General features: G+C 58.1%; 2 protein-coding genes across 13 annotated transcripts in view; both read left to right on the top strand.

The window, feature by feature from the left end:
- The window catches only part of ANK1 (ankyrin 1), a 236340-nt gene extending 224991 nt beyond the window's left edge, over positions 1–11349 (top strand). For 5 of the 12 annotated variants that reach the window (XM_040242998.1, XM_040242997.1, XM_040243003.1 and 2 more), the window contains 4 exons: positions 2760–2843; positions 3746–3886; positions 4129–4262; positions 10877–11331. In XM_040242998.1, the coding sequence (XP_040098932.1) occupies positions 2760–2843; positions 3746–3886; positions 4129–4227 (324 nt within the window). In that variant the 3' untranslated portion in view covers positions 4228–4262; positions 10877–11331. Of the gene's footprint in view, positions 1–1303; positions 1805–2759; positions 2844–3745; positions 3887–4128; positions 4263–10876 lie in introns of those variants that run through there. The other 7 variants (XM_040243000.1, XM_040243004.1, XM_040243008.1 and 4 more) reach the window with 6 other exon arrangements.
- Positions 11350–14840: 3491 nt separating this feature from the next.
- Positions 14841–20689, top strand: NKX6-3 (NK6 homeobox 3). Its single transcript, XM_040242994.1, has 3 exons — positions 14841–16578; positions 18663–18832; positions 20450–20689. Exons 1-3 carry the CDS (start codon positions 16197–16199, stop codon positions 20687–20689), a joined length of 792 nt encoding a protein of 263 aa, XP_040098928.1. The 5' UTR covers positions 14841–16196.
- The last annotated feature ends 4616 nt before the right edge of the window (positions 20690–25305 follow it).

The following is a 25305-nucleotide window of genomic DNA, read 5'->3' as shown; positions in this document are numbered from 1 at the left end:
TCCCAGGAGCGGGCAGGGCCCGTGCCTCCCGGTCTAGGGCGGATGAGAGGGTGGGTGAACTGTCTCTTCATGGTCTCCTGGGGCCCCGGGGGCTGATCGAGAGGCCTGTTTAAGGTGACAGCATGCAGAGCACCTGTTGACTGGTATTGCAGTGAGCCTCAAAGCACAGTGGGGGCTGGGGGATGGTGGTGACTGTAACTAGGGACCTCAACATGGAAGGCAGCCAGCCCCTCTCTTTGGCCCGGTGGGCAGCATCTGACCTTGGGCTCCTGGCCCAGGCTCAGACTGAGGGCTCCGGGGACCCCTGCATGCACCGTGTCTGCGTCCCCGGTGCTCCTGTGTTGCGATGAGACAAGTCATTAACCTCTCTGTGCCTCCGCTGCCCTTGCGTGACGTGGGAACACCAGAGACACGACGGTGTTAATGTAACTGAGTTGATGTGTAAAAGGGCATGCAGAGCACCCCCTGGGCGGCGGGCCACATGGGGTGAGGGCCATCACGGTCCCTAGCGGTGGGTGGGCTCACAACCCACCCTCGTCTTGACAGCTGGAGAAACCAAGGCCCAGAGGAGCAGCCCCTCACTCCCAGCCACCCCGCTAGGCCTCCAGCCACCCCGCTAGACCTCTGCAGGGTCGGGATGCCAGTCCGGATCCAGGTTCTTCCCGCCACGCCCGCTTCTGCCCAGAGAGGAGCAGCCCCGTCCTGGAAACGGGACTCCTTTGAGCCTCAGCTGCTGGGCTGCCTTGAGGAGCCAGGCCTGCAGAGGCGAGTTGCGGGCGCCTGGTTCCTGGCCCTGGCGCTGCCAGCCCCGCCCGGGGAAGAGCTGTGACGGAGAGGCCTTAAATAGACACACCGGGGACTCACTTGCATTTAGAGTGGCTGTGCTGCCTAAGGCAGGGCAGGGGGGCCACTGAGGGCCTCGGGGCTCATGAAATCACACGGGCTCCCAAGGTCCCCTCCACCAGTGCTGGACGCCTGTGCTCCTGGGGCTGACCACTCACCCCGGGGAGGTGCTGTTTTTGAAGCAAACCCTGCACCCTCCAGGGTGTTAGCTGGCTCCACCCCACGAGCAAGCGAGTGGACATTCCCATGGTCCTGGCAGTAGCCACCCAGGACACACACCAGGAACCGCATTCTGCAGACGTCTGTTTTTTTTTCCCGAGTCCTGAACGGGGACCCTTTTCCTGGGCACGGCTAAAGCTGCCTCTGGCTGGCACAGGGGCGGGCACTCAGTGGTGGGGGTGGGGGCGGTGTTGCTCACAACGCCCTTTAACACGCAGGTCTGGTGCCCAGGACGCGCACACCTGCCGGCTTCCCTCTGGCCCCGCCGGACAGCCCGGGGCAGCTGGCTCAGGAGCTAGAATTACTGGGGCCTGACGTCAGCCAGGCTGGGGGCAGAGGCGGGCGCTCAGCCGGGCGGGCACTCGAGCAGCAGTTCCACTGTGGGGGCCCTGCAGCCTACCGTGCACGGGGGAGAATGGAGCGGGTCCCGGGGGGCCTCCGGAGTCCCCGGGGAGAATGAGTGGCTGGCCCTGCCGCCCTGGCTCCGCAGGCCCTGGAGGCCTGGGCTGGTGAGCAGTCGAGGATGTGGACCTTCATCACCCAGCTCCTGGTCACCCTGGTGCTGCTGGGCTTCTTCCTGGTCAGCTGCCAGAATGTGGCGCACATCGTCCGGGGCTCCCTGGGCTTCGTGCTCAAGCACGTCCACCAGGAGCTGGACAAGGAGCTGGGGGAGAGCGAGGGGCTGAGTGATGACGAGGAGACCATCTCCACCAGGGTGGTCCGGCGCCGGGTCCTCCTGAAGGTAACCCAGGGTGGGGTGGGGGTGCGGAGGGCGCCAGACTGGATGCCCCGCAGGAAGAGAGGTCGGGCAGCCTGGCTGGGGGGCGCTGGGGATGTGCAGGCCAGAGCTGGGCGGCACTTCCCTGCCCTCCCCAACCCCCATCCCTCACGATGGCTGAGAAGGCTCCGCTCTGTGACTCAGGAAGCTGTCCCTCCTCCTGCTTCTGTCCACAACCAGCTCAGGGAGGCAGCAAGACCCCACCTCGGGGTGCAAGCATCTGTGGCCGGGGCATTCTTCCCCTTAATGTGTCGTCTGAGTAGATGTCAGGCTCTCCCTCCCTCTCCCGGGAGTTCCTCCGTCAACCTGCATCATCGCCGCCCCTGTTTTGCCCACTCCGGGGCATGATGGCAGGGATCTGTCACTCAGCACTCCTGTGAGCCTGGGCTCCCCTCCTGACCTCAGGCCCAGGGCCCCCGGCGGTGCCCCACCCTCCACCCCCACTTGGAGCAGCCGCTGGTCAGTCCAACTCACTTCTTGCTGAGTTTTGGTTTCCTGCCAGGGTGGGGTCTCATCAGACTCTGGCTGCTGCTGCTACTGCTAACTTATTTCCTTATTGGGCTTCCCTGATGGCTCAGTGGGTAGAGAATCCGCCTGCAATGCAGGAGACCCATGGTCAATTCCTGGGTTGGGAAGATCCGCTGGAGAAGGGATAGGCTACCCACTCCAGCATTCTTGAGCTTCTCTTGTGTGGCTCGGCTGGTAAAGACTCTGCTTGCAATGCAGGAGACCCAGGTTCGATTCCTCAGTTGGGACGATCCCCTGGAGAAGGGAACGGCTACCCACTCCAGTATAGCCTGGAGAACTCCATGGACTGTATAGTCTACATCGGACGCGACGGAGGAACTTTCGCTTCCCCTTTCTTTCCATTTCATCCCCCCTTATCCATCTCGAGTTTTCTCCCTTCCTCTGATTCCAGGGGAATGAGCTTCAGAATATTCCAGGGGAGCAGGTGACGGAGGAGCATTTCACGGATGAGCAGGGCAACGTCGTCACCAAGAAGGTGGGTGCGGAGTTCCCCCTGAGCCGGGCAGAGGGTTTTGGGCTCACCCTCAGCTTTTTGCTGCCACCCGGCTCAGATGGGACGGTTCAGGTACCTGCCACAGTTCCAGACATGGTGGTCCTTACTTTGCCTGATACAGCCTGAGCTCAGCTGGGGCGGCTGTGTTCCAGAAGGATGGGGCCCTGTGGATACAGCCCAAACCTAGTCCTGTGACGCCTGGCCCTGAAAACAGCTGTGTGAGAGTAGTGTTGGGGTCTGCACGGAGCTTCCTGAGATAAAAAGGATGTGAGAACGCACGGGGTTGGCCAAAAGTTTACACCAGAAGCCGTGATTCTGCCGGACAGGGGCTGTGCTGGCTGAGAATGACTGGTGTAGCTCCAGGGCACACACTTGGCCGGAGCAGGGCCTGGTCTTTTCCTTTTGCACAAGGAGCTTCATGCTTGTGCGTGTTCTCACCTTCCCACTCCTTGCACACGGTCGGTGCAGAGCAGACAGCCATTGGCATATTCAGATGTGTGACTAGGAAGCAGACAGTCGAAGTGACAGACACGCCCTCCCCATCAGGGGCTCACCATCGTGCAGGGAAGACAGTGTAAACGTCCGTCACACACCAGCAGGCAGAATGGACTCCATGGGCTAGAGATGGAAGTCACAGCATCAGAGCCACTTGTCCCTGAGCCCCGCTGAGACCCCCCACAAATTCCAGGCCTTCTGAGACCGCCCAGTGTGGGCTCCCCACCCAACCAAGGGGATCAGAGGCCGCCCCTGACCTTGACCACAGGGAAGGGTGCCTGGGGCCACAGCCCGCGCCCACCGCACCGCCCCCCGGGACTTGCCCCCTTTCAAGCTCTTCCTCGACGGCTTCCCCAAGCCCCCTCCTGCCCTCCCTCTCATTTTTCCAGATTGTTCGCAAAGTCGTTCGCCAGATAGACCCGTCTGGAGCCGATGACACCCAGGAGCTCGAGGAGGTGATTTCCAGGGGGCCCCCGGAGGACCCTAGTGAGATGGAGGCGGACGTTGATTCCTTTATGACTCACGCCAAGGTACTGCCGGGGCCGCGGCCTCCCAGGCCCTCACCCTTCCGAGGGCCCGGCCCGTGACCTCCGCTGCCCCCTGCGCCAGCCCGCCTGGGGCTCTCCTCTCACCTGTCTGCCGGCTCCCCCTCGAGCCTCCTGGCGCTGGTGGCCCCGCTCCCGCCGCCTCCGTAGGGTGTCTGTCCTCTCTGGCCTTCCCGCCGTCTCTCTGTGTGATCTGTCCTGCCTTCTGTCTGAACTGCTGTCTCCAGGTGGAGCGGAGAGGAAGTGGCCTGCAGCCGGACCTGATAGAGGGCAGGAAAGGGGCTCAGATAGTGAAGCGGGCCAGCCTCAAAAGGGGGAAGCAGTGATCTCCAGCCCCTCCTGTGGAATGGCCTCTTTGGAGGTAACACAGGCATCGGTCTTGTCTGCATGGCCCGGTCTCCCGCTGTCCCCACCCCCAACCTCCGCCACGGCTGCTCACTTGGCATCCCCATCCTTCCGCCAACTCCCGCCTCTCCCAGCATGAAGTGGGAGGACCAGGCATCGCTGTGGTCTCCAAGCTCAGACTCCCGCTTACTAACGGTGCCCTCTGAGCTGTTTCCTCCCCGAGAGAACCGTCACAGCCTCTGCTGACCCGTTCCTCGGGAGTGCAAAAACAGACGCGGGACACGTGCTTCCCTGAGTGAGAAGCACTGGGTGCCTCTCCGCAGGATCGTTATCCTGGAAGCCCAGCCCAGCAAGGGAGCCTGGGTGGGCAGGGGGCAGGGCCTCGGAGGGCGCAGTGGGGTCCGCTAGCTGTGAGGTTTCAGTGCACGTGCCCAGGAAGATTGGGGAGAGGCCTGGAACCCATTTGTGCCTTGAACCCGGAATCCAAGGCTTCCATCCTCCTTGGTGTTTGCTGAAGTATGTGACTCCCTGGCTTTCTAGGAAGAGGCAAAGTTAACAACAGGAAGCTGTAGGGGCGACGGTGGCTGGGGACGGGGGCTGCCTGGGCGTGATGTGAAGTGCGGGAAGGAAGGAGGCCGTGAAGACGCCGCGAAGGCTCTCCAGTGGGCTCAGCAGTGCTGGGCGGGCGGGGGAGGGGGGCTTCAAGGCCAGCTTGGACCTGCATCCTCCCTGACGGGTCCTGTACTGAGCTGCCCCGAGGCCCTTTGCTGTGCCCAGCTCGGGTCAGCTCAGTACCGGGCGCGTCGGGGTGGGAGTCGGCCGGAAGCAGGAAGCATGTGGCCCTGGTGCCCACGCGTGCACAGGGTTGTTGTCACTTACACCCCCAGGGCCTGGCTCTGGGCCCGCAGCCAGCAGGCTCGCTTTCTGCACTAGGCAAAAAAAAAAAAAAAAAAAAACACGCAGGGCTGCTGTCTCCCGAGCCCCCAGAAGTGCTGACTCTGGGCTTCCCTCAGCACTTGGGAAAAAAAAAAAAAAGTCTGGCCCATCCAGTCAAAGGATAAAATTAGACCTGACTTCTCAGCAGCTTAAGGAGGTCACCGCGTTAACCCCCACACTGCCAGGGTCCCAGTGGGCTGCTGGTTTAGAGCATCAGCTGTGGTCAGTCCTGGAAATAATCCAGAGGTGCAAATATTTTGCGAAAGCACAGTGGAAGGCAGAGGACACTCTTGGGCCTTATTTTGCGTAGGATAGCGACGTTTGGCTCGGGTTCTGCTGATGTTCCTGAACAGGAGACAGGTGGCCTAGACCGCAGGCAATGGGAAGGACGGAACCTAGACATTTTGGAAATTTTTTTCTGTAGATCTGCAGAGTGGCTGAACCCCGCCATACACACACACACACACACACACACACACACACACACACACGTGGGAGATGCAGGTCCAAGCCCATCGGGTGTGGGTGGCGGGGTGCAGAGCGGCCAGGCTACCGCCTAGGGCTGAAGCTTCTGCCAGGAAGAGGCCAGGGAAGTGTGCAGTGCCGGGGCCAGCGTGGAGGAGGCTCCTGTCTGGTCCCAAGAACCCAGGGGACAGCCTGCAATGCTCTACCCCCTGAGCAAAAGAGACTGCAGACAAGATGGGGAAGGGGCCGAGGGCTCTCAGTCCTTCATGCTTTGCTACCTGCCACTTGCAAGCTTGCACAGGCCCCCGGGGTTCATGGATTCCAAATAATTGCTAACTTGCACAGTCGCCTACTAGCTACGGATCATTGTAACCCCCAAACCCAGCATTCCCAGCGCTTCTCTCCCGGGGCCTTTCAGGGACGTGCAGGGGGTGAAGCACTGAGTCCCCTGCGGGCCTGTTCCCAGTGGAGGTCAAACAAGGCGACCATCTCTCTGTCCCTCTTTCAGATCACACACAGATCCAGTGTCCTTTTGGTGTCTATTTTGTGCCACCTTAAAAAATATTTTTTTTGCATCTTTGTGCTCTTGGTGGGTGATTTCGCTGTTATAAATGGTCCTGCCGTCTAGTGTTGCTAAGAGCAGCAGGGCTGTGATGGGCCGAGTGGAGAAAATCCATGTGTTAGATGAGCTTCATTCAGTCATGAGTTAAAGCTCTGCGGGACACGAGTTCAGTATTAATAATGCAACAATATCCAGTTGACCCTTGAACAACTTGGGACTTAGGGGGCACTGACCCTCCAGGCAGTTAAAAATCTCAGCACTGCTCTGTCTGCCTAAAAAAACAAAGGCTTTGATGAATGACTCACCCCCAGGGCAAGAAGCTGGAACAATCTGGATAGAATCCTGGGTTCAAACCCTGATTCTTTCAACTCTACATGCTGTGATCTGTAATCCAATATGAACTTGTCCCCACCTTCAGTTCATTTAAAGATCCTGTGAAATGAAAATGCAAGTACTGTATTTATTGAAAAAGAAAGCCAATCTATAAGAGGGTCCGTGCAGTTCAAACCCATATTGTTCAAGGGTCAGTGGTACATTAAATATGTTGTCTTTGATCAGAAATACACAGGGTTGTGTATTCGTAGGCTGAAAAACATGTCATGACCAGAGGCTGGCAGGAACCCTGAGCAGCACTTTGCTGGGGAGCAGTGGTCCAGGCCTGGCTAATTCAAGGGTCCTGGCGACTCGAGAGAACATGCCCTCTGCAGACAATGAGAACTAACGGTTTGAGAGAGAGTGGAAGCTGGGCAGGGGTCCAGGGTCCAGGCCTGGCTCCTCCTGCTCCTCAAGCTTCCGTCTCCTACCGGGAGGATGAAATTTCTCCCGCTGAATGCTTGTCACTCCGATGCTGTTGTTGTTTACCCACTAAGTTGTGTCTGACTCTTTGCAACCCCATGGACTATATAGTCCAGCAGGCTTCTCTGTCCATGGGATTTCCCCGGCAAGAATACTGGAGTGGGTTGCCATTTCCTTCTAGGCTTAAAAATAACCATGGTAACCGTGAGGGCAACTGTGAGGAGTAAGGAGAATACAAGGTGTATCCTGGCACTCAGCCAACTGCAGGTCTTATGTGCAGCGTGATCCAGGCGGGTCAGCTGACCTCTCCAAGCCTCAGGTGCCCCGGCATCTTCCCCCTTTGGGGTGGTTATGGCAACCTGTGGGTTTACGTTCGTGAAAGGGTTTTCTAAATTGTCCAGTCCCAGTCCACTGATTCTCAAAGTGCCGCCCACATCCCTGTATCACCCTCATCTGGGCACCTGGTGCAGTGCAGACTCCCAGCCCTGCCCAGCACTACTGAACCACGGTCCTGGAGCTCGGGACTGGGGCAAGCTCCAGGGGTTTTGGTGCAGACTGAAGAGTGGGTTAGTAGGACCCGTTCTGGTTTTTCTTCCCAAATTGCCTAGAGATCCTGTGGCACAGTTGTAGACTTGACGCCTAAAAGGTGAGCTGAGAGGAGATGGCGACAGTTGGTTCAAAGCAGGGGAACAGCCCAGAGGGCAGAAGACCCCGACCCCTGGTGCCCACTCCAATTCCGCCCCTATCCCGCCTGCCCTGGGGAAGGATTTTGCATGAGTTCTGGCAGGTGGGGGAGGGAGCTTCCTAGTCGCATTGAAGCATCTAGGTAATTGCTGTGGAGTCAAGCCTGGTCAGTGTGCAGCAGGCAATAGCAGCTGGTGGGTTTTGCTCTAGGTCCAAGAATCAGGATGTCAATGCTGCCAGGGCACAGCAGGGAGCAGGCAGCCTATGCCCTCTAGGTTAGAGGTGCCCAGCTGGGTGCTGGGCAGTGCCATGCATGGGATAGCTGTTGCTTTTTTCATTTCCTTTTTCAAGAGACACTTTTCATTCAGACACTGTGGTTGCAAGGCCTTGTGTGAGCTCTGACAAAAGAAAGTATTTTAATAGTAAATAACTGTTAGCTGCTTCAGTTGTGTCTGACTCTTGGCGACCCCGAACCAGGCCCTCTGTCCATGGGATTTCCCAGGCAAGAATACTAGAGTGGGTTGCCATTTCCTTCCCTAGGGGATCTTCCCGACCCCGGGATCGAACCCAGGTCTCCTGTATTGCAGGCAGATTCTTTACTGTCTGAGTATTTTAATAAATGAAAGTTAACCTATAAAGAACCCACTTGCTGGTGCAGGAGACCTAAGAGACTCAGGTTCAGTCACTGGGTCGGGAAGATCCCCTGGAGAAAGGAATGGCCACCCACTCCGGTATTCTTGCCTGGAGAATCCCACGGACAGAGGAGCCTGGCGGGCTACAGTCCATGGGGTTGCAAAGAGTCGGACACAACTGAAGCATCTTAGCACAGCACAGTCTCCGTAGGAGGAGGCAAGGAGGGCTGAGGTCATATTTTGCTTACTTTCCTCTTTTAAGTGACAGTCCACTCTCACCCCCAGCCTCCGCAGGTGTGGAGCCTGGGGCTGCAGGATAGAGGAGATACCCCCAGACGCTGGGAGGGGTGGGGGCCAGTGGCACACACAGAGAAATGACATAAGGGAAAGAGCTTGACCTGCCCAGCCACTTGGAGCTGCAGGTGGCTATTGTCTTAGCATTTGGGGGGGGGGTGAGACCTTTCTGGAGGGGCACCCAGGGCAGTGGCGACCAGAGGTCCGCACTCTGCCGCTGCCGGCTGGTCCCAGCGCCTCCTGGAACTGAGCTCACCCAGAGACAGGAAGAGCAGTTACCCCATCCCTCTCCTCCTTGAACCTTCTCCTCTGCTCTTTGTCAGTGCCGAAGAGCGGGAGGAAGATCCTAGCTTGTCTTCGCCAGGCTCAGGATTTTGTAAGGGCTCTTACGTGAGGTGTGCACAGCGCTATGGTAGGCACTCCAGAGCCCACGGAAGGGTATGTACGTGCACACTCAGTCGCTTCAGTCGTGTCCGACTCTTTGCGACCCCATGGACTGTAGCCTGCCAGGTTCCTCTGTCCGTGGGATTCTCCAGGCGTGAACACTGGAGTGGGTTGCCATGCCCTCCTCCAGGGGATCTCCCTGACCCAGGGATCAAACCCGAGTCTCTTACATCTCCTGTATTGGGAGGCAGGTTCTTTACCACTGGCACCACCTGGGAAGCCCCCCCACAGGAAGAGTAAAGGCTGGCTACTGGCCTTCAGAGTGCTGATACTGTAGCCAGGGAGGTAAGCAGATGAGAGACAGGACAGACAGGACGGAGCATTTCCGGATCCCAACCATGGCGGCATCCAGTACCAGTGTCCCGAGCCCTTCCTAGATGGTTAGCTGTCCAACAGCATAGAGTCAAACGAGCTGCGTCCTCCTCGTGGCCTCGCTTTATAGCAAGGGAAACCGAGTCCCCGACAGTATAAGTAACTTGACTGAGACCACGCAGCAGGAACCCGGCAGAGACAGGAGACGAGTGCAGGCAGCCTGGCTTCAGAGTTCATGCTCTCAACCAGACTGTTCGTTACATGCCAGGCAGTGACACAAGAGGGGAGAGAGAAGGGGAGCTGGAGTTTTCGGGAGGGCTTCCTGGAGGAGAGGGCTGGAGGGCAAGGGGCCGAACTTCAGCCGAAAGTAGATGGCGTCCTTGATGGAGGAGCCGAGGTCAAAGGCAGGCAGCAGCAGGCACGGGGGTTTGGACTCCGAGGAGGTGGCTTCGCTAACAGGGACACGGGCCGTGGTGGAGGGGTCCCTTCCAGGGTGACAGCTTGCTCACGCCAGAGCGGCAGCAGGCCTGGCTTTTCGGTCTGGCAAGGAGCTTAAGCCCGCTCTCCATCCCTGGGGAGCCACTCGGGGCTGAGTTCCCCTTGGTCACCTCCAGCCTCCTCCCCAACCCTGGCTCCTGTAGGACCCACAACGAGCTCCCTGCCTGGAGACAGCTGTGCCTCAGATGAGTTTCTGCCTTTCTGTATCACTTCTGGCCCCGCTTAGGAGGCTGTCAGCTCCTCTTCATGTTAAATTCCTACAAATAGAACCCCGGGTGGCTGATCTTGCAAACTTGGAGTTTTACACCGCAACCCCCCCCTGCCCCGCCCAGGCTGGAAGATGCGGCCCCATGGGGTGGCAGGCATGCCATGTGGCTGTGACTTGTAGGCTGCAGAGTTCTTCACTCGGCCAGCACAGCTGCCATCTTCCAGCCTGATACACCTTGTCTCCTGGGGAGAAAGCCTCTGGTTTTCAAAGACCTCTTGGCCCCAGTCGAGGCTGTCCATCCACAAGACAAGGGGAGAGGAGCCAGAGGCCGCTGACAGTAAGAGTCATGGACAGAACCGAAGCGGCACTGAGGTCCCTTGAGGCCACGAGCTCCCAAGGCCACGCCCACTCCTGCAGGCTGGTACACAGGAGACACCCGTGCCTGTTGGCTGGACTGAACTGAATGAGCCGGGGCGGTGCCACCTAGCCCGGCCCCTCTCCTGGGGGCTGGGTACATGGTGGGGCCTCTCCCCAGGTGACCATGCTGTCCAGGGAACTCATCTGAGGGCATGGAGCCAGTGGCAGCCTCTGGGTTCAGGAGCCGGCCAGCTGGGGTTTCAGGAAGGTCCCCACCGGGCTCAGCACCTTGCAGCTCCCGCCTTGCTTGGGGAGGCCGCTTTTCCTGATTCACTCCTGCCCAGGGGCCACCAGCGCAAAAGCTCAGGATGGCGGGGGTTTTTTTGTTGTTGTTGGGGGTTGCGCCTCTTCTAAGTGACTCCTTCTCTCTGTGTGTCCCCCAGGATCACACCTCGACACCCAACCCTTGAACTTCACACACTCTGCCACGCACCCAGGAGGAGAGCTGGCCCGGAGGCCCCACGCACGCGTCCCTGGAGGCTGACGGCATGACCTCTGTAAGGGACTTCCTTTAGTCACCTATTCGCATGAACGACTGTAGACGCATGACCTACAGTCTTCAATCCTGCCTCTAGCGACGGTGGATCTCTGTGGGGAATGTGGACGGAAGCAGTAAGAGGGGGTGTGCAGAGAGAGAGAGGGATGCAAAACACAAGCAGGAGAGTGCCGAAGGCAACAGCAAAACAAGGGCTCTTTTGTGGCTGGGATGAGATATTTTTAAAATCATTTCAATTTCGACTTGTTACAGGGTACTTTTTTTTTTCCCAACCTCATTCTGTAGGAAATCCATGTGAGCTTCCTGGAAAGGGAAAAAAAAAAAATGAGCTTCCTGAAAAGGGAAAAAAAAAAAAGAAAACTAGACATGAAATCAGTTCCACACCATTAATCCCTTGCCCTCATCTGCCAGCCTTCCGCACCCACACACCTCCGTGCTCCATGTGTGACCATCCTTGCCGGTGGACTGGACCTTCCAGAACCTTCCAGAATGTGCAACACAGCATCAGGACACACAAACACGCCCGCATATGCACACCTCTCCCCTCTGCTCACTATACACACACAGATTTTACTGTGATGTCCGAGGCTGTATAGACTCTCCTGTGGATAAACTGGAATTTTTTTATGTTGTCTCTCTCTCTCTCTCTCTGCCAGTATTAATCATCTTCCAATGGAAAATCATTACCTTCAGAATGCATTTGGGGGTTCCTTGTGTCAGGGACTTAAGAATCTGAGGCGAGGACCCCCCAGGCTTAGCTTCAGGGCTCCAAGGGAGCCAGCACCCCATCCGGAAGGGTCTTTGCTCTCAGCTGGGGGAGGGCCGATGGCTGTCCCAGGATTGATTGCACCAGCATGTTCAATAGAGAGGAGATTTTCTATACCTTCAAGCACTTATATCCTAGTCTGTGTTCAAAGTGTAAACTGTACAGTAATCAAGCCTTGTGTATATGAAAAACAATAAATACTATGCAAACCAATAGAAACACTTTAGCAGTATGTACAGAGCACTCACAAACAGCTCAGCTCCTGAGGACTTCTCCAGGCTGCGGGAGAAGGAACTCCACAGCCTGTCTTTCAGTGAAAGAGGAAGGAAGGGCATAGGGCTAGCGAATACGGACCTGCCCAGTTCTTAGGTCAGCCGCCACCCGAGGTCTCCCGGAGCGAACTTGGTGCTGTAAGTCCAGGTAGCCGGCGGGATGGGGCGGGGGGTGGGGCTGGGCTGGGCTGGGCAGTCAAGGTGCCCCCGCCCCCTGCCTCCTGGAGAGGCAGCGCCGGGCGAGCGGGCGGAGCACAGGGGGACAGACGGCTGACTACCTGGAGGCCCCAGCCAGGAAGGAGACCCTCCCGGCCCAGGGCGCCCCCGCCGTCAGGGCAGGAAGGAGACGAAGTTCCTCGCCTCGGTGCCATCAGGGAAGAGCCTTAAAGTTACACCAGAGCCCCCGACCCTGACCCCCGGCAGAGGGAGGCCCGAATCAGCACAACGCGCCCGCCCCGCGGCGCCCTCCAGGCCCGGAGAGAGACTGCAGGCTCTTCTCGCCCGCCCAAAGGCCACACTGTGTGTGGATGTCCGGCCTCCGTCCTCCCCGCCGCTCTGCCGAGGTGTCCTCCGAACACATCCGAACCTTCCAAGTAGCACAGAAGCTCCCTTCGACGGCAGAGCGCGCCCCCGACCCCCCAGCGCCCCCCGGCCCCGGCCGGCCCCAGAGCACACCTGTTCCCGTGGGTCCAGGCGGGATCGGGGTTGGCCCGGCCTCCAAGGGGCGCGCGGGGAGAGGGAGCCCCCCCACCCCGCCCCGAGCGCGCGGGGCGGCGCGCAGAGCATCCTCGCCGCCGCCGGCCTGACCCTTCGCCCGGCCCCGGCGCCCCCGACCCCTCCAGCGCCCCTGGCCGGCTGGACTCGCTGAAGGCCAAGGAAGACAAGGCGCAGGGCCGCCTCCCGCCGCCATCGGCCCCGCCTCGCCCTGGCACCCCGACCCGGTAGCCCCCTGTAGAGCCCCGGCCTCGGGCCCCGGCTGCGCTTTGGCCCCTCGCTCTGTCTGGCTTGGCTGCTTGGCCCGCCGGCCCCGGCCCTCGCCGGCATGCCGCGTCCGCTGCTAGTAGGAGCTTGTAGGGGAGGGGTTTGGGGTCGCCACACGATGCCTAGAGAATGCTGCAGTCTGCACCTTAGACGCTTTTTAGAAGTTTTGGAATTACCTTGATTTTTTTAAATTGTTATGAAAATGATTCTTTTCTTGACTCTCCCACACGGCTCTGTTCTCTGGAGGGAATCTACCCCCTACCCACCCCTCTCTGATGTATAGACCATTCTCCCTACACCAGCTGAACAAATGTCAAAATTAATAAAGAAATCGATTCATGGTACAGGCACCCTCTCTCCTTCTGGCTCATCTTTAGGGAGTTGGGGGTTGGGGGGCGCGGGGCTGGAGGAGTCTGGAGTCTGGGGGTGATCAGTCTGCAGGGAGACTTGCACCCCACCTGCCCACCTTCTGGGAACATGGGCAGCCCCTTAATCAGGACCACCCATTCTGGGAGAGGCCACTCACCACCCCCAGATGGTAAAGCAGATTGCTGTCCCACCCCATAAAGACCATGTGATGGGGGCAAGTCCAAGATGTTTGGAGAGGGGCAGAGGGAACCACAAATGGCAAGGCAGGTGGGTAAGCCCACAGCAGGCATACACTTAAGGGGGACCCCCAGCACTCCCTACGGAGCTGTCTGAGCCTTGCACTCAGTGCCAAAGTTCAAGAACTTCCAACAAAATGGCTCTGATCCTAACTAGTTCCTAACACTTCTTGCAAGGCTAGCCACCATGCTGGCCTGTTTTCTCACCCATCAAATGGGAGAAGGGATCAAGCAAGTAGTAAAGTCTCTTCAGTCTGTCATCCTGGGATCACTGAACGCAAATGCCTTTGTCAACCTTGGCGTGAAATAAGAAATTATTTACTCTGGCTTCTCCTCCTAAGTTCTCATCATTGGTGGAGGCGGGAGGCAGGGTATATAGCCAAGTCACAGTCATAGGGTCTTAGGAGGGGCCCCAGCCTCAGTCTGATCGTGAGGCGTCTCTCTCAGTATCCAGGCCAAGCGGCCAGCCGTGCTGTGCACCACCATCACCCAGAGGGATTTTAAGACACAGGTTCAGAATCACAACCGCTAGGGTGGGTTCTGGTGGCCACACAGGGAACTGGAATATGGCTTCCCAAAGGGCGGTGATGGACAGCTTTGTAGCCCAGCCAATTCAGACAGATAAAAAAACCTTTTTTCTTGTGTTTAATCCAAACTTCCGGAGTGAGTTCTTTCTTGTGTTTAGCCTGTGTCACTTGCGTGGCAGGGTCACAGCCAGTTCCAGCCCAAGCAGATAACAGAAGTGTGGGCAGAGCCGGCTCTTTATGAAAGGGGAGCCATTCTTACAACCTGGGCCCTGGGCCTCCTGCTGAAAACCCAGAAGCAGGCTTGTCTCTGCCTGCCAAAGGGCGACCATGGGCTGGAAGGAAAGGGCTCTGGGAACGCCAGGCAGAGAAGGGACACAAGCCCATCTGTCTGGCAGCCACTGTGTTCCCTGTCATGTTGCATGTCCAAACCAGCAACATGCTGATGGGCATTTAAAAAGAAACGGCAGACGGGGAGGGAGTGGAAGGGAGGTTCAAGAGGGAGGGGACGTATGACTGACTGACATTGGCATTTGGCAAAAACCAGCACAATATTGTCCCTGGAGAAGGAAATGGCAACCCACTCCAGTATTCTTGCCTGGAGAACTCCATGGACAGAGAAGCCTGGTCGGCTACAGTCCGTGGGGTCGCAGAGTTGTACACAACTAAGCGACTAACACTGCAGCACAATATTGTAGAGCAATTATCCATCGATTAAAAATAAATTTAATTATTAAAAAAGGAAAGCAATAAATAAAAATAAACTGCAGGAAACGATGCTGTTCCATGCAGAAATGATCCAAGTATTTACTGTGTTTTCCCTATTTGTAAAACGAGAGAGAGACCCTGGTGGAGCCTTGTATGTTGTAAAAATTTATTAGAAAAAAAAAAGGCATATGGGTGCCCTATGATTCAATCTCGTCTCACCCATCAAATATTTACTGAGCACCAACCAAAAGCTGGCACAGGCACCCATCGCTGAATCAATGGCCATCTCAAGCCATCAACCCATCCAACCCAGGTGCCAACCCAGGCAGAACACGGCAGAAGCACAAATGAGTCCTTGGAGGCAGAAGGGCAGACAGAGGGGATCAGGGAGAGCCAGAGGTGGAGCCAGAGCCTGGGGAGCACCCAGCCAGCACCCTCAGAGGGGTCCCACTCCCACCCCTGGCCCAGCCTGCCTGGCAGGCTCCCACCTGCAGGCTCTCAGGCCCCAAAGCCCAGGCTCCCCACTTACCCATCCCAGCATGGAGAAGGAGCGGCAAGCCTCCGTGTCCACTGCACACTCTCCCAAGAAGCCTGGGCATCTGCTCAGAAAGGGGCCTGGGCACCTCAGGGTAGCATCTCCTGAGACCACAGGGGAGGAGCTATGCCCTCCAGCTGCCCCAGAGACACCCCCCACCAAGCACCCACTTTTTCCTAGACGCTCACTTGAACCAGGAGCGGGTAGACCTTCTCAGAATGAACAGAGGTTCCTGAGCGCTCACTCTCTCTTTCTGTCTCTTTCTCTTTCTGTCACACACACACACACACACACACACACACACACACACACTGGCTGATTTTACAGTCAATCTTTCAAAGGGCAATTTGTCTAGGGAAAAGCCAATGTGAGGCCCGAGAGGGTTTCCACCAATGGCGAGGCGACTCCGGCCGCTCAGCCAGTCTCGGGTCTGTATTCTAATGGGCCCCATCTTTATCAGGGAAATGTTGCTTCTCTGAACTGGAAACTTCTCATGGAGGGTCCCCGGACTCTGAGGCAGAGAAGGGGCCTGAGCTGAGGTGTGGGGAGCCGCCTCTCCCCAGGCAGGGGGAGAAGGCAGGGGTGCTGGGGAAGGGGTGGGGGCTAGCACCTGCCTGGAGACACCTGACTTCCCGTGTCTGGCGTGGTCGGGGACCCGGGCAAGGACTGGGCTGGACGCCTTGGGGGGAGGCCGGCCCGGGGCTTGAGCCGATTTGACCCTCAGGAGCTGCCATGGGGTTCTGGACTGGACTTCAAGGGCTCTAGGGGCCTGGATTTGGAGTTCTGGCCTCCCCTTGGCCAGTTGTGGGTGGGGCCATGGAGTCCAACCTGCAGGGCCCCTTCCTGCTGAACAACACGCCGCTGGCCCAGTTCTCGGAGATGAAGGCACCTGTGTGCCAGTACTCCATGCAGAACTCCTTCTACAAGCTCAGCCCCCCGGGCTTGGGTCCCCAGCTGCCGGCCGGGACCCCCCACGGCATCACGGACATCCTGAGCAGGCCTGTGGCCGCTCCCAACAGCAGCCTCCTGCCCGGCTACCCCCACGTGGCCGGCTTCGGTGGCCTCGGCTCCCAGGGGGTCTACTACGGCCCCCAGGTGGGGAGCTTCTCCAAGGCGGGGAGCGAGTACCCCACCCGGACCCGGAACTGCTGGGCGGACGCGGGCCAGGACTGGCGAGGCGGGCGGCAGTGCAGCAGCAGTGAGTACTGGGAGGGGAGGGGAATGGACGCTTGTGGGGGCGCAGGTAGGGGGGTTCCCCTGGCAGCCGCTGGACTGTCTGGGGCAGACCCTGGGTCTGTCCCTCCACCCGGGGCGGCGTGGGGTTCTCCCCTCCCCCTCCCGCCTTGGCTTTGCCTGGATGGGCATCTCGACCCCTGCCCCCACCCCCTTTACCAGCCGCCCTCCTGGGGACCCTGAGGTCCAGAGAGGACCACACGGCCCACCCCATCCTTTGTAAGGTCCTGCTCACCTTACTTTTCCCACCCAGAGCCGTGTCACCACTTCACCCCAGTGAAGAGAATTTCCCCCTCATCACCTTCGTAGAGTACCCCCCACGCCCCAGCAGCACTCAGGGACGTGAATGTACCCCGACCCCATCTGGGTCCTGCCCCGATCCAGGGGGCCGGTTCCCTCCTGGGGGGGTGGAGGTTCAGGTCAACAGCAGCAGGCAGGCCGCCCAGCCTCCAGGAGGCACTGCTGAGCCCCATCCTGCTGGGCCCTCCTTGTTGTGGGGGTGCCCTCACCCACCCTTCCCCAGACTGTGGCTTTCAGAGAGTTGGTGCGGGGCCTTGGGCCACCAGTCAGGGCCTGGGGGAGGTGGCAGGTCGTGCAGAGGCAGGGAGGCCTCCCCTGGGAGGCACGGGGGTTGACCGTGGCTGTCGGAGCCACCCCTGGGCCACATTAGGCAGAAGCAGAGGGGGCGTCCACTTCTGTCTCCCTTTGGGGGGCCTCCACTGCGGTGGGGGCTTGGGGCGGCCCAGGAAAGCCTGGAGCATGCCTGCCTCCCACCTGTGTGCTCTGGGGTCCCCACAGCCCCCATCGGCCTGAAACACGGCGAGGCCCACAAGGGGCCTATCTTACAGCTGGTTTGGGGGTGCTTTACCCTCCCCTCCATGTCCCCCTTCGCACACACAGCCCCCTCTCTGCACCCTGCCTTCAACCCCGAATGCACACACACACACACAGCAAAGCATCTGAGAGTCAGGGGCTGGATTCACTCAAGGGGAGGGGACCAAAGGTGACCGTCTCTCGGGAGGTCTCCTCTCCTGGCTCTGCCTCGGTTTCCTCACCTGTGACCCGAGGATGTGGGATCTGGAGGTCAGACTATGCTGAACAAGGCCCAGCATATGGGCCTTCTGCTTCCCCGGGGCTCATCCACACTCTCCTCCCCTCCCTCCCCACACCAAGCTCCTGAGAGGCTGCCCTGGATGGGCAGGGGTCACTTCTCCCACGCCCCTCCCACGCTTTTAGGGGTATTTTTTAAAATTTATTTTTAATTGGAGGATAACTGCCTTACAATGTTGTGTTGGTTTCTGCCGTACAACAATGTGAATCAGCCATAAGTATATATATATATATATATCCCCCCTTAAGCCTCCCTCCCACCTCCACACCCCGTTCCACCCCTCTAGGTAGTCACGGAGCACCCGGCTGAACTCCCTGTGTCTGAGACAGCATCACTGAAGCATAGATATTGTCACACGTTAAACAGAGAGCTGGCGAGAAGCTGCTGTACGACACAGGACTCAGTTCTTGAGGCCTCACCTCCAGACTCTCTGGTGGGGTGAAAGCCTCATGGCTCCCAGGCCTGGGGACCAGGCAGTCACTTGGAGCTTAAGGCTCTGGTTTTCCCAGAAACCTGGAAACAGGATTCCAAGAGCAAGAAAATGGAGGAATTCCCAGGCCCCCGGGGTCCTGATCGTTGGTAGAGGCATCAGATCTGTTTCTTGGTGACCTGAAGGGATGTCCTGGAGACCCAGAGGTGGCTTCTCCTGCCCCTTAGGGGGGCGGCACCACTGAGGAGCAAGCATGTTCCACGGGGAGACGCAGTGCTAAGCACCCTCTGGCTGCAGTTAGCTGCAGCTTGGGGGCAGGTGCCCTTGCAGTCCCCGCCCACCCAGACAAGGCAGAGGCAGGCTGCTCAGGTGAGAGGTGCCCCAATGACCCCACAACCTCAGCAGCTTCTATGTAGGGGCACTCGCCCTGTGGGGCAGGCAGGGCAGAGCAGGGCAGGGTTGGGACTCCCCCACATCAACGCATTAAGGGCACACTTCCTCCCGCCAGCCGCGGACCCCCTGGGCGACAGCCTCCACAAGAAAAAGCACACCCGGCCCACCTTCACGGGCCACCAGATCTTTGCCCTGGAGAAGACCTTCGAGCAGACCAAGTACTTGGCTGGCCCCGAGAGGGCGCGGCTGGCGTACTCGCTGGGGATGACCGAGTCGCAGGTCAAGGTGAGTTGGGGCAGGTGAAGAGGCTGTCTGTAGTGAGGAGCCCGCCAGGACGGGGTGCCACTGCCTGGCAGGGAGGCAGCCCCGCGCTCGTGGCAACTGAAGCTCAGTGGGAGGCTGTCCAGGTGTGTGGGCACCGCCTGCCCGCCCAACCCTGGAGATGGCAACAGTGACGATCACCCGGATGGCTGTCGTCCGTGGCACCCTCTTCTGAGAGCCGGATGTGTAACTGCCCATTTAAACTTCACAGCAACCTTGTGTGTTTTGCGGGGTGGTGGCAATGGTGGGGTCTTATTACTTATTACCCAACTTGAGAGTGAAAAGTGAACGTGTTAATGGTTCAGTCAAGTCCGACTCTTTGCAACCCCATGGTTATAACCTCTGTTCACGGGATTCTCCGGGCAAGAATACTGGAGTGGGTTGCCATTCCCTTCTCCAGGGGATCTTTCCAATCCAGGGATCAAACCAAGGTCTCCGACATTTCGGGCAGATTCTTTTTTTTTTTTTAATGTATTTATTTTTTAATTGAAGGATACTTGCTTGACAACAGGCAGATTCTTTACTGTCTGAGCCACCCACCGACTCAGCCAAGTTTTTTGCCCAAGGTAACTGGCTAGTTAAGTGTTGGGAGTCAAACCTGGATTACAGGGCTCCAACCCCATGCCTTCCCCAGCCCCTGCACTGCCAAGGCTGGAAACTTCAAGAGCTGATGGCAGCCTCTGGGCCAGATCAGCACTCACTTCAGGCTTGTTCTGTTAGGCAGCCTTGGCCTTGGTTCACCACCAATATAAAATAAATTTAAAGAACTTGAAAGTGAATATAACTCCTCCCCACAACTGCCCATGAACCTCACTGCCCAGCCAGAGGCAAGGCTCAACGGGGGTACCGTCTCTCACTGCACACCTCTCACTTGAAAGTCAGTATGCAGGCTTCTGCTTCCTTGGGCTCCTGGGGCAACCCTGGCAACTCAGGCTTATTGTGCCCTGAGAGGCCTCTGATCGGGGCACCATCTCCCGCTAGCTCTGAGCTGTGCTGGAACTGCCTGGATCTGTGACAAGGTGATGGGCTTGAGTGGAGTGGGAGGCACAGGGGCAGATGGGGACCCGGTCTGGGCACCCCCAGCGCCCCCAAACCACCCTCATGCCCCGTCCTCTGTCCCCCCCATACCCCTCTCCCCCTGCAGCCTTCTCTGCCCAATACTAACTTGGCTGGAGAGGAAGCGCCCTCTCCACATGGCTCTGTTTCCACATGGGGCTCAGTCGCTCAGGGTCCTTTCTGCAGGGTTCTATCCCCAGCAGTAAGCATGATAGTTTTATTGTTGGAGAAATTATTCATTAAGTTCAGTGCACGTCTAGGAGGTTAAAAGCCTTTCAGCCCCTTCCACCCCAATACCAAGATGGCAAAGGAGAAGATGTATACCACACGGAAGGGTTACAGGGAAGCTGAAAAAGCTGCTGCACTCAGTTTTTATTTTATTGCCCTCCTCCAAACAAAAAACAAAAAACAAAAAACCTGGTCCATTGCTGAGCCTAGTCCGGGATGCAGAGTGCTTGCCGCCGCCGGAGCCGCCGGCCCGAGAGGGGCGTGCGCGCGCCAGCCTCAGAGCCCCTCTCGTCCCAGGTGTGGTTCCAGAATCGGAGGACCAAGTGGCGGAAGAAGAGTGCCCTGGAGCCCTCGTCGTCCACGCCCCGGGCCCCGGGCAGCGCGGGCGCGGGCGGGGAGCGCGCGGCCTCGGAGACCGAGGACGACGAGTACAACAAGCCCCTGGACCCCGACTCGGACGACGAGAAGATCCGGCTGCTGCTGCGCAAGCATCGCGCCGCCTTCTCGGTGCTCGGCCTGGGCGCGCACGGCGTCTGACTTCGCCCGCCCGCCGCCTCCGGTGTCCCCGTGGTCCCCGCGCGGACTAACGGGGGCTGCGTGGAGGGGGGGGGCGGGGGGAGGAGGCGGAGGGATCGGGGAGGGGAGGAGGAGGAGGGAGAGGAGGAGGGAGAGGAGCTGGAGACGGCGAGGAAGAAGGAGGGGGAGGAAAGGCTAGCCTCCCGGGGGCTGCGTGCTTAGTGCGCGCTGCTCAGTCGCTCAGTCGTGTCCGACTCTTGGCGACACCATGCACTGTAGCCTTCCAGGCCCCTCCGTCCATGGGGGTTCTCCAGGCACGAATCTGGAGTGCGTTGCCCTGCCCTCCTCCAGGTGGGGGGCGCGGGGAGGGAGACAAGAGGGAGACGCGAGCCTGGCCCCTCCTCCCTCTTGCGCCTCTGTGGGCCCAGGCCTGGCCTCGTCAGCTCTGCAGACTCTACGAGTACAGGTGGATGAGAACGACCAAGCTCTGCGCAGCCAGCACACTGGCCGCGGGGTCCCAGACGTGGTAGCTGGGGCGGAGCGGGGGGCGCCTTCCCTCCCTAGCTCAGTCAGGGGTCTCTCTCTAGGCTGATTAGAAGAGCGGGCAAGTCCAGGGCCTCTCCCCAGACCCTGGCACAAGAAGGATCCCACCTTAGAGGCAACAGCTAAATGCTGAACCCAGGCTGGAGGACCACCACCCCCACCAGGGGCGGGAAAATGGGTTCTAGCCAAGAAGGAACGCCCCCACACCCCAACTTAAAGATCACACTCCCGGAGGGAGCTGTCCTCCTGTGCTCTTTTCTCCACCTTGCCCTCAGAGGGCATGCCCCCCTCTACCCAGGACAGGAGGAGATTAGAAGCCCCCACTGCCTGGGAAAGAGGAAAGTTGTGGACAGAAGTAGAGAAAACAGGAGACGCTCCTGGCAGCGATGCTGTCCCAGAGCCTCCCACTGGGCAGGCCTCGGGGCCAGAGCAAGGACAGGACCCCTGGAGAGAGAGGAGCATCCTTCCTGGGGGGACACTCGGGGCTGGAAGGGACCTCAGAACCCCTGCTCCTCCGGTGGGGTACCCCTGCAGGAGAGGAGAGGACGGCATCCAGGGCTTGCATGGAATCCACGACCCTCACTTTCCTCGGATGCCCTGCGGCAGGGCCTTGGAGCGGGTGCTGCAGAGGGGGGCGCTGTCCACCAGGTGGGAGGGACTGGGGCTTTGGGAGGGGGAGGGGGTGGCCTTAGAGGCATGCAGCAGCAAAAGGGAACAAGAGTTGGCCCATCTTCCCTGGCTTTTAAAACATAAAAGTAAAAATAAAAGTCCCAGAACCCTCCCCAAGGCTCATGTGTTTCCGTAAAACTGGCTGTGGGGTCCCAGGTGTGCTGGCTGGGGGTGGGTGTCCTTCCCAGTGACGGCATCTCTGCTTCCAGAGTTAGGGAACCTGCAGGGCATTGGGCAACCTGAAGTCTAGCTAGTAAAGGCCAGACAACACGGTGGGAGAGAAACCCGAGGGCGTTTAGCGGAGTCCCTGACCCCCAAGAGTCCTCCCAGGAGTTCCTCCAGGAATTTCCTCCTGGGAGAACTTATCTGTGGGGAATGAGGTACCTTAAGGAAAAGATCCTAGAGCAGAGAAGAGCAGCACGGACCCCACTGAACACCAACTACTCCTCCCACGTGGAAGGCCCTGACCGTCTCCCATGACCCCACCAGAAACCTGGGATGGGAAAACAGACACCACGAAGTCCCTAGACCAAGTCCCGGAAGTGGGCGGGGCCAACTGAGAGGATGCCGCTCAAGGCCTCTTGCAAGAGGTGAGAGGAGAGTGCTTTCACCACCTTCCAGCTGTAACCACCTGTGCCAACAGCAGCAAGGCCTCCGAGCTATCAGCAGCCTGCCCTCCTCTGCTGTCCCAGCAAGTCCTTCTCTGATCCCTCGAGTCCCCAGGGTGGGAGAATCGGGCTGGTAGAGTAAGCCTGGAGCAGGAGGGAGACCCCAGCCCTGGGCCTCTCAGAAACCGAGGCATCAACACTTCACCATAACCCTAGCGGACCCAGAGGATGGGGGAAGGTGACAAGAAGATTCGGATGCTTTTGAGCTGTAACCCTCACTCCACGATGAGGCCGTGCTGTGTCTCTCCTTGTAAGGTGGGAAGGAAATAAGCAAACACTCCCTTTGTGTGCTCCTGGCCACAAGCTAACACAGGAGGCTGAGCTGCGGCAGGTGGGGCCACTGGGAGGACTTGAGGACCCTCTGGGCACAGCCACAGAGAAAAAGGCTGTGGAGGCCAGGCAGGGGCCCAGGATTTCCTGAGCACTTTGCAGAGTGTTTGGGAGGAGGAGTCGCCTGAAGGAGACTCGCCACATATGTGTGCATGGGTGCGTGTGTGCGTGCATGCTAAGTCGATTCAGTTATGTCTGACTCTTTACAACCCTATGGACTGTTAATCACCAGGCTCCTCAGTCCATGGGATTCTTCAGGCAAGAATACTGGAGTGGGTTGCCATGCCCTCCTCCAGGGGATCTTCCCAGCCCAGGGATCAAAGCGGTGTCTCCTGCAGTTCCTGAGTTGCAGGCAGATTCGTTACCGCTGAGTCACCGGGAAAGCCCCTCTCAACAGGCGCAAAGTCCTGAGGCTGGTATGGAGCAAGCAGTCAGGGACAAGAAAGCTCTTGCTCTCTTTCTAAGTATATTACCATCCTAACACTCTATTACAGCTGTAATTCTTGCGCGTCTGATTTACGCTGTTTGGTGAAGTTGCTCAGTCATGTCCAACTCTGCGACCCCATGGACTATAGCTTACTAGGCTCCTCCATCCATGGAATTTTCCAGAAAAGAATATTGGAGTGGGTTGCCATTTCCTCCTCCAGGAGATCTCCCCGACCCAGGGATTGAACCCGGGTTTCCTGCATGCAGGGAGAAGCTTTACTGTCTGAGCCACCAGGGAAGTCCATGCTGTTTAGGGTCAGTATTAAATCAAACCCAGGGAGTTTTTTTCCACTGGGGAAACATTTGCTAAACTAAACAAAATCTCCTCCAGTGTTCAAATTCTTGAGGGCCTTGTCACTGGAACCTCAGGACCAAGGAGCCCAGCCTTTCTGGTGTCCCCCTACTGGAACCCTGCTCCCAAACACAGGTGCCAAGTGACAGAGAAGCACGGCTCAGGTCTTGCCCAGGGACCAGACTCGGAGTCTGAAGGAGAATGGCCAGAAATGAATGGCCCAGATGGCTGAGGGTAACGTGGGACAAGTTTTGTGCTCTGCAGACACATGTGTATGCACGTGTGAGCGCACGCATGTGTGGTGTGTAGCTGGGGGGAACTCAGGACTGTTTTGCTTCAACCACCATAAAGAAATCATAAGCCATAGACTCCCCCTCACTTCTTTTTATTCCTGGTCACAAAAGGCCTTCCTGTATATGCTGAGTCAAAGAAACAAAACAGCACAACTTTTAGAATATTCATGCTTTGCAATTTGACCACATGACAAGCTTTTCGGGGATGAGCAAAGAGAAAGCAATTCAGCCTGGGCTCCCAGGAGTGACAGAGTTCTGCCCTGCCAGCAGCCCAGGCTAGGCTCCTGCAAGCAGGCAAGACTCTGCCCCATCCACAGCCCTCCTGTCGGTGGCTTCCAGTGTAGAAAGAACCCAGACCTGCCTGTCCCAAGTAGGGTGAGGGTGAAGGTAAGGATGGCAGCATCTTAGCAGGTTCTGAGTGGCCATATCCTAATGGTGACAATCAATGAGAAGACTGGGAACTAAAATCACACCACTGGCAACTCCTCTTCCTGCCCCAGACATCAGCCAGCCTGAGTCTTTCTTGAGTGTGGCAGAGGGAACTGCGTTCTATTAGAGCTGGATTCAAATGCTGGCACCACCACTCCCTGTGTCCTTGGATGAGTGATGGTCTCTCCCAACAGCATCTGCTACGTTATTTCGAGAGGGATGTGGACCCTGACAGTCCCCAGTTTGGGTTGCCACATCACCAAGTAGTCTCGAGGTCACTGTGACCAAGTTAGGCAACCTCTTGAAGTCCAGTTTGTAAAGTGAAGCTGACATGGGTGTCAGCAAGACCCAGCCAAAGATGCACTGAAATCCCCTACAAGGCATAAAATGGAGTGGGCACGCCCATATCAGTGTGCTCACGCCCTCTCCTTCTTCCTCAAATTCAGACCGCCAGGAAGCGGTGTGCATGCATGTTGAGTCGCTTCAGTCGTGTCCGGCTCTGTGCCACCCCATGGACTGTAGTCCGCCTGGCTCCTCTGTCCATGGGATTCTCCAGGCAAGAATACTGGAGTGCGTTGTCCTGCCATCCTGCAGGGGATCTTCTCGACCCTGGAATCAAACCCATGTCTGTTCTCCTGCATTGGCAGGGGGGTGCTTTACCACTAGCGCCACCTGCAAAGCTCAGGAAGTGACCCATCCTAAATGGGTCTTCTGTACAGTGGGACAGGCAGATTCAAAGTCACAGATAGCCACTCCTGAAAGTACGCAAGCACCGGCCAGTCAGTCGCTATCTATAGAGGTTATGGAAGGCTTGGTGTGTGACCAGATCTATTTACCTATTAATAAAAGCCTGTGGTCCTGGACTCTGGGACAGGGTGCCAAGCCAGATGCCAAGGGCTGAATTCAGCTTGCATATATGTTTCTCTG

Source organism: Oryx dammah, unplaced genomic scaffold (genome assembly GCF_014754425.2).
Source record: "Oryx dammah isolate SB20612 unplaced genomic scaffold, SCBI_Odam_1.1 HiC_scaffold_7, whole genome shotgun sequence".
Lineage (NCBI taxonomy): Eukaryota > Metazoa > Chordata > Mammalia > Artiodactyla > Bovidae > Oryx > Oryx dammah.
Note: the sequence above shows the minus strand (reverse complement) of the source record. Positions and strands in the feature narration are given on the sequence as shown.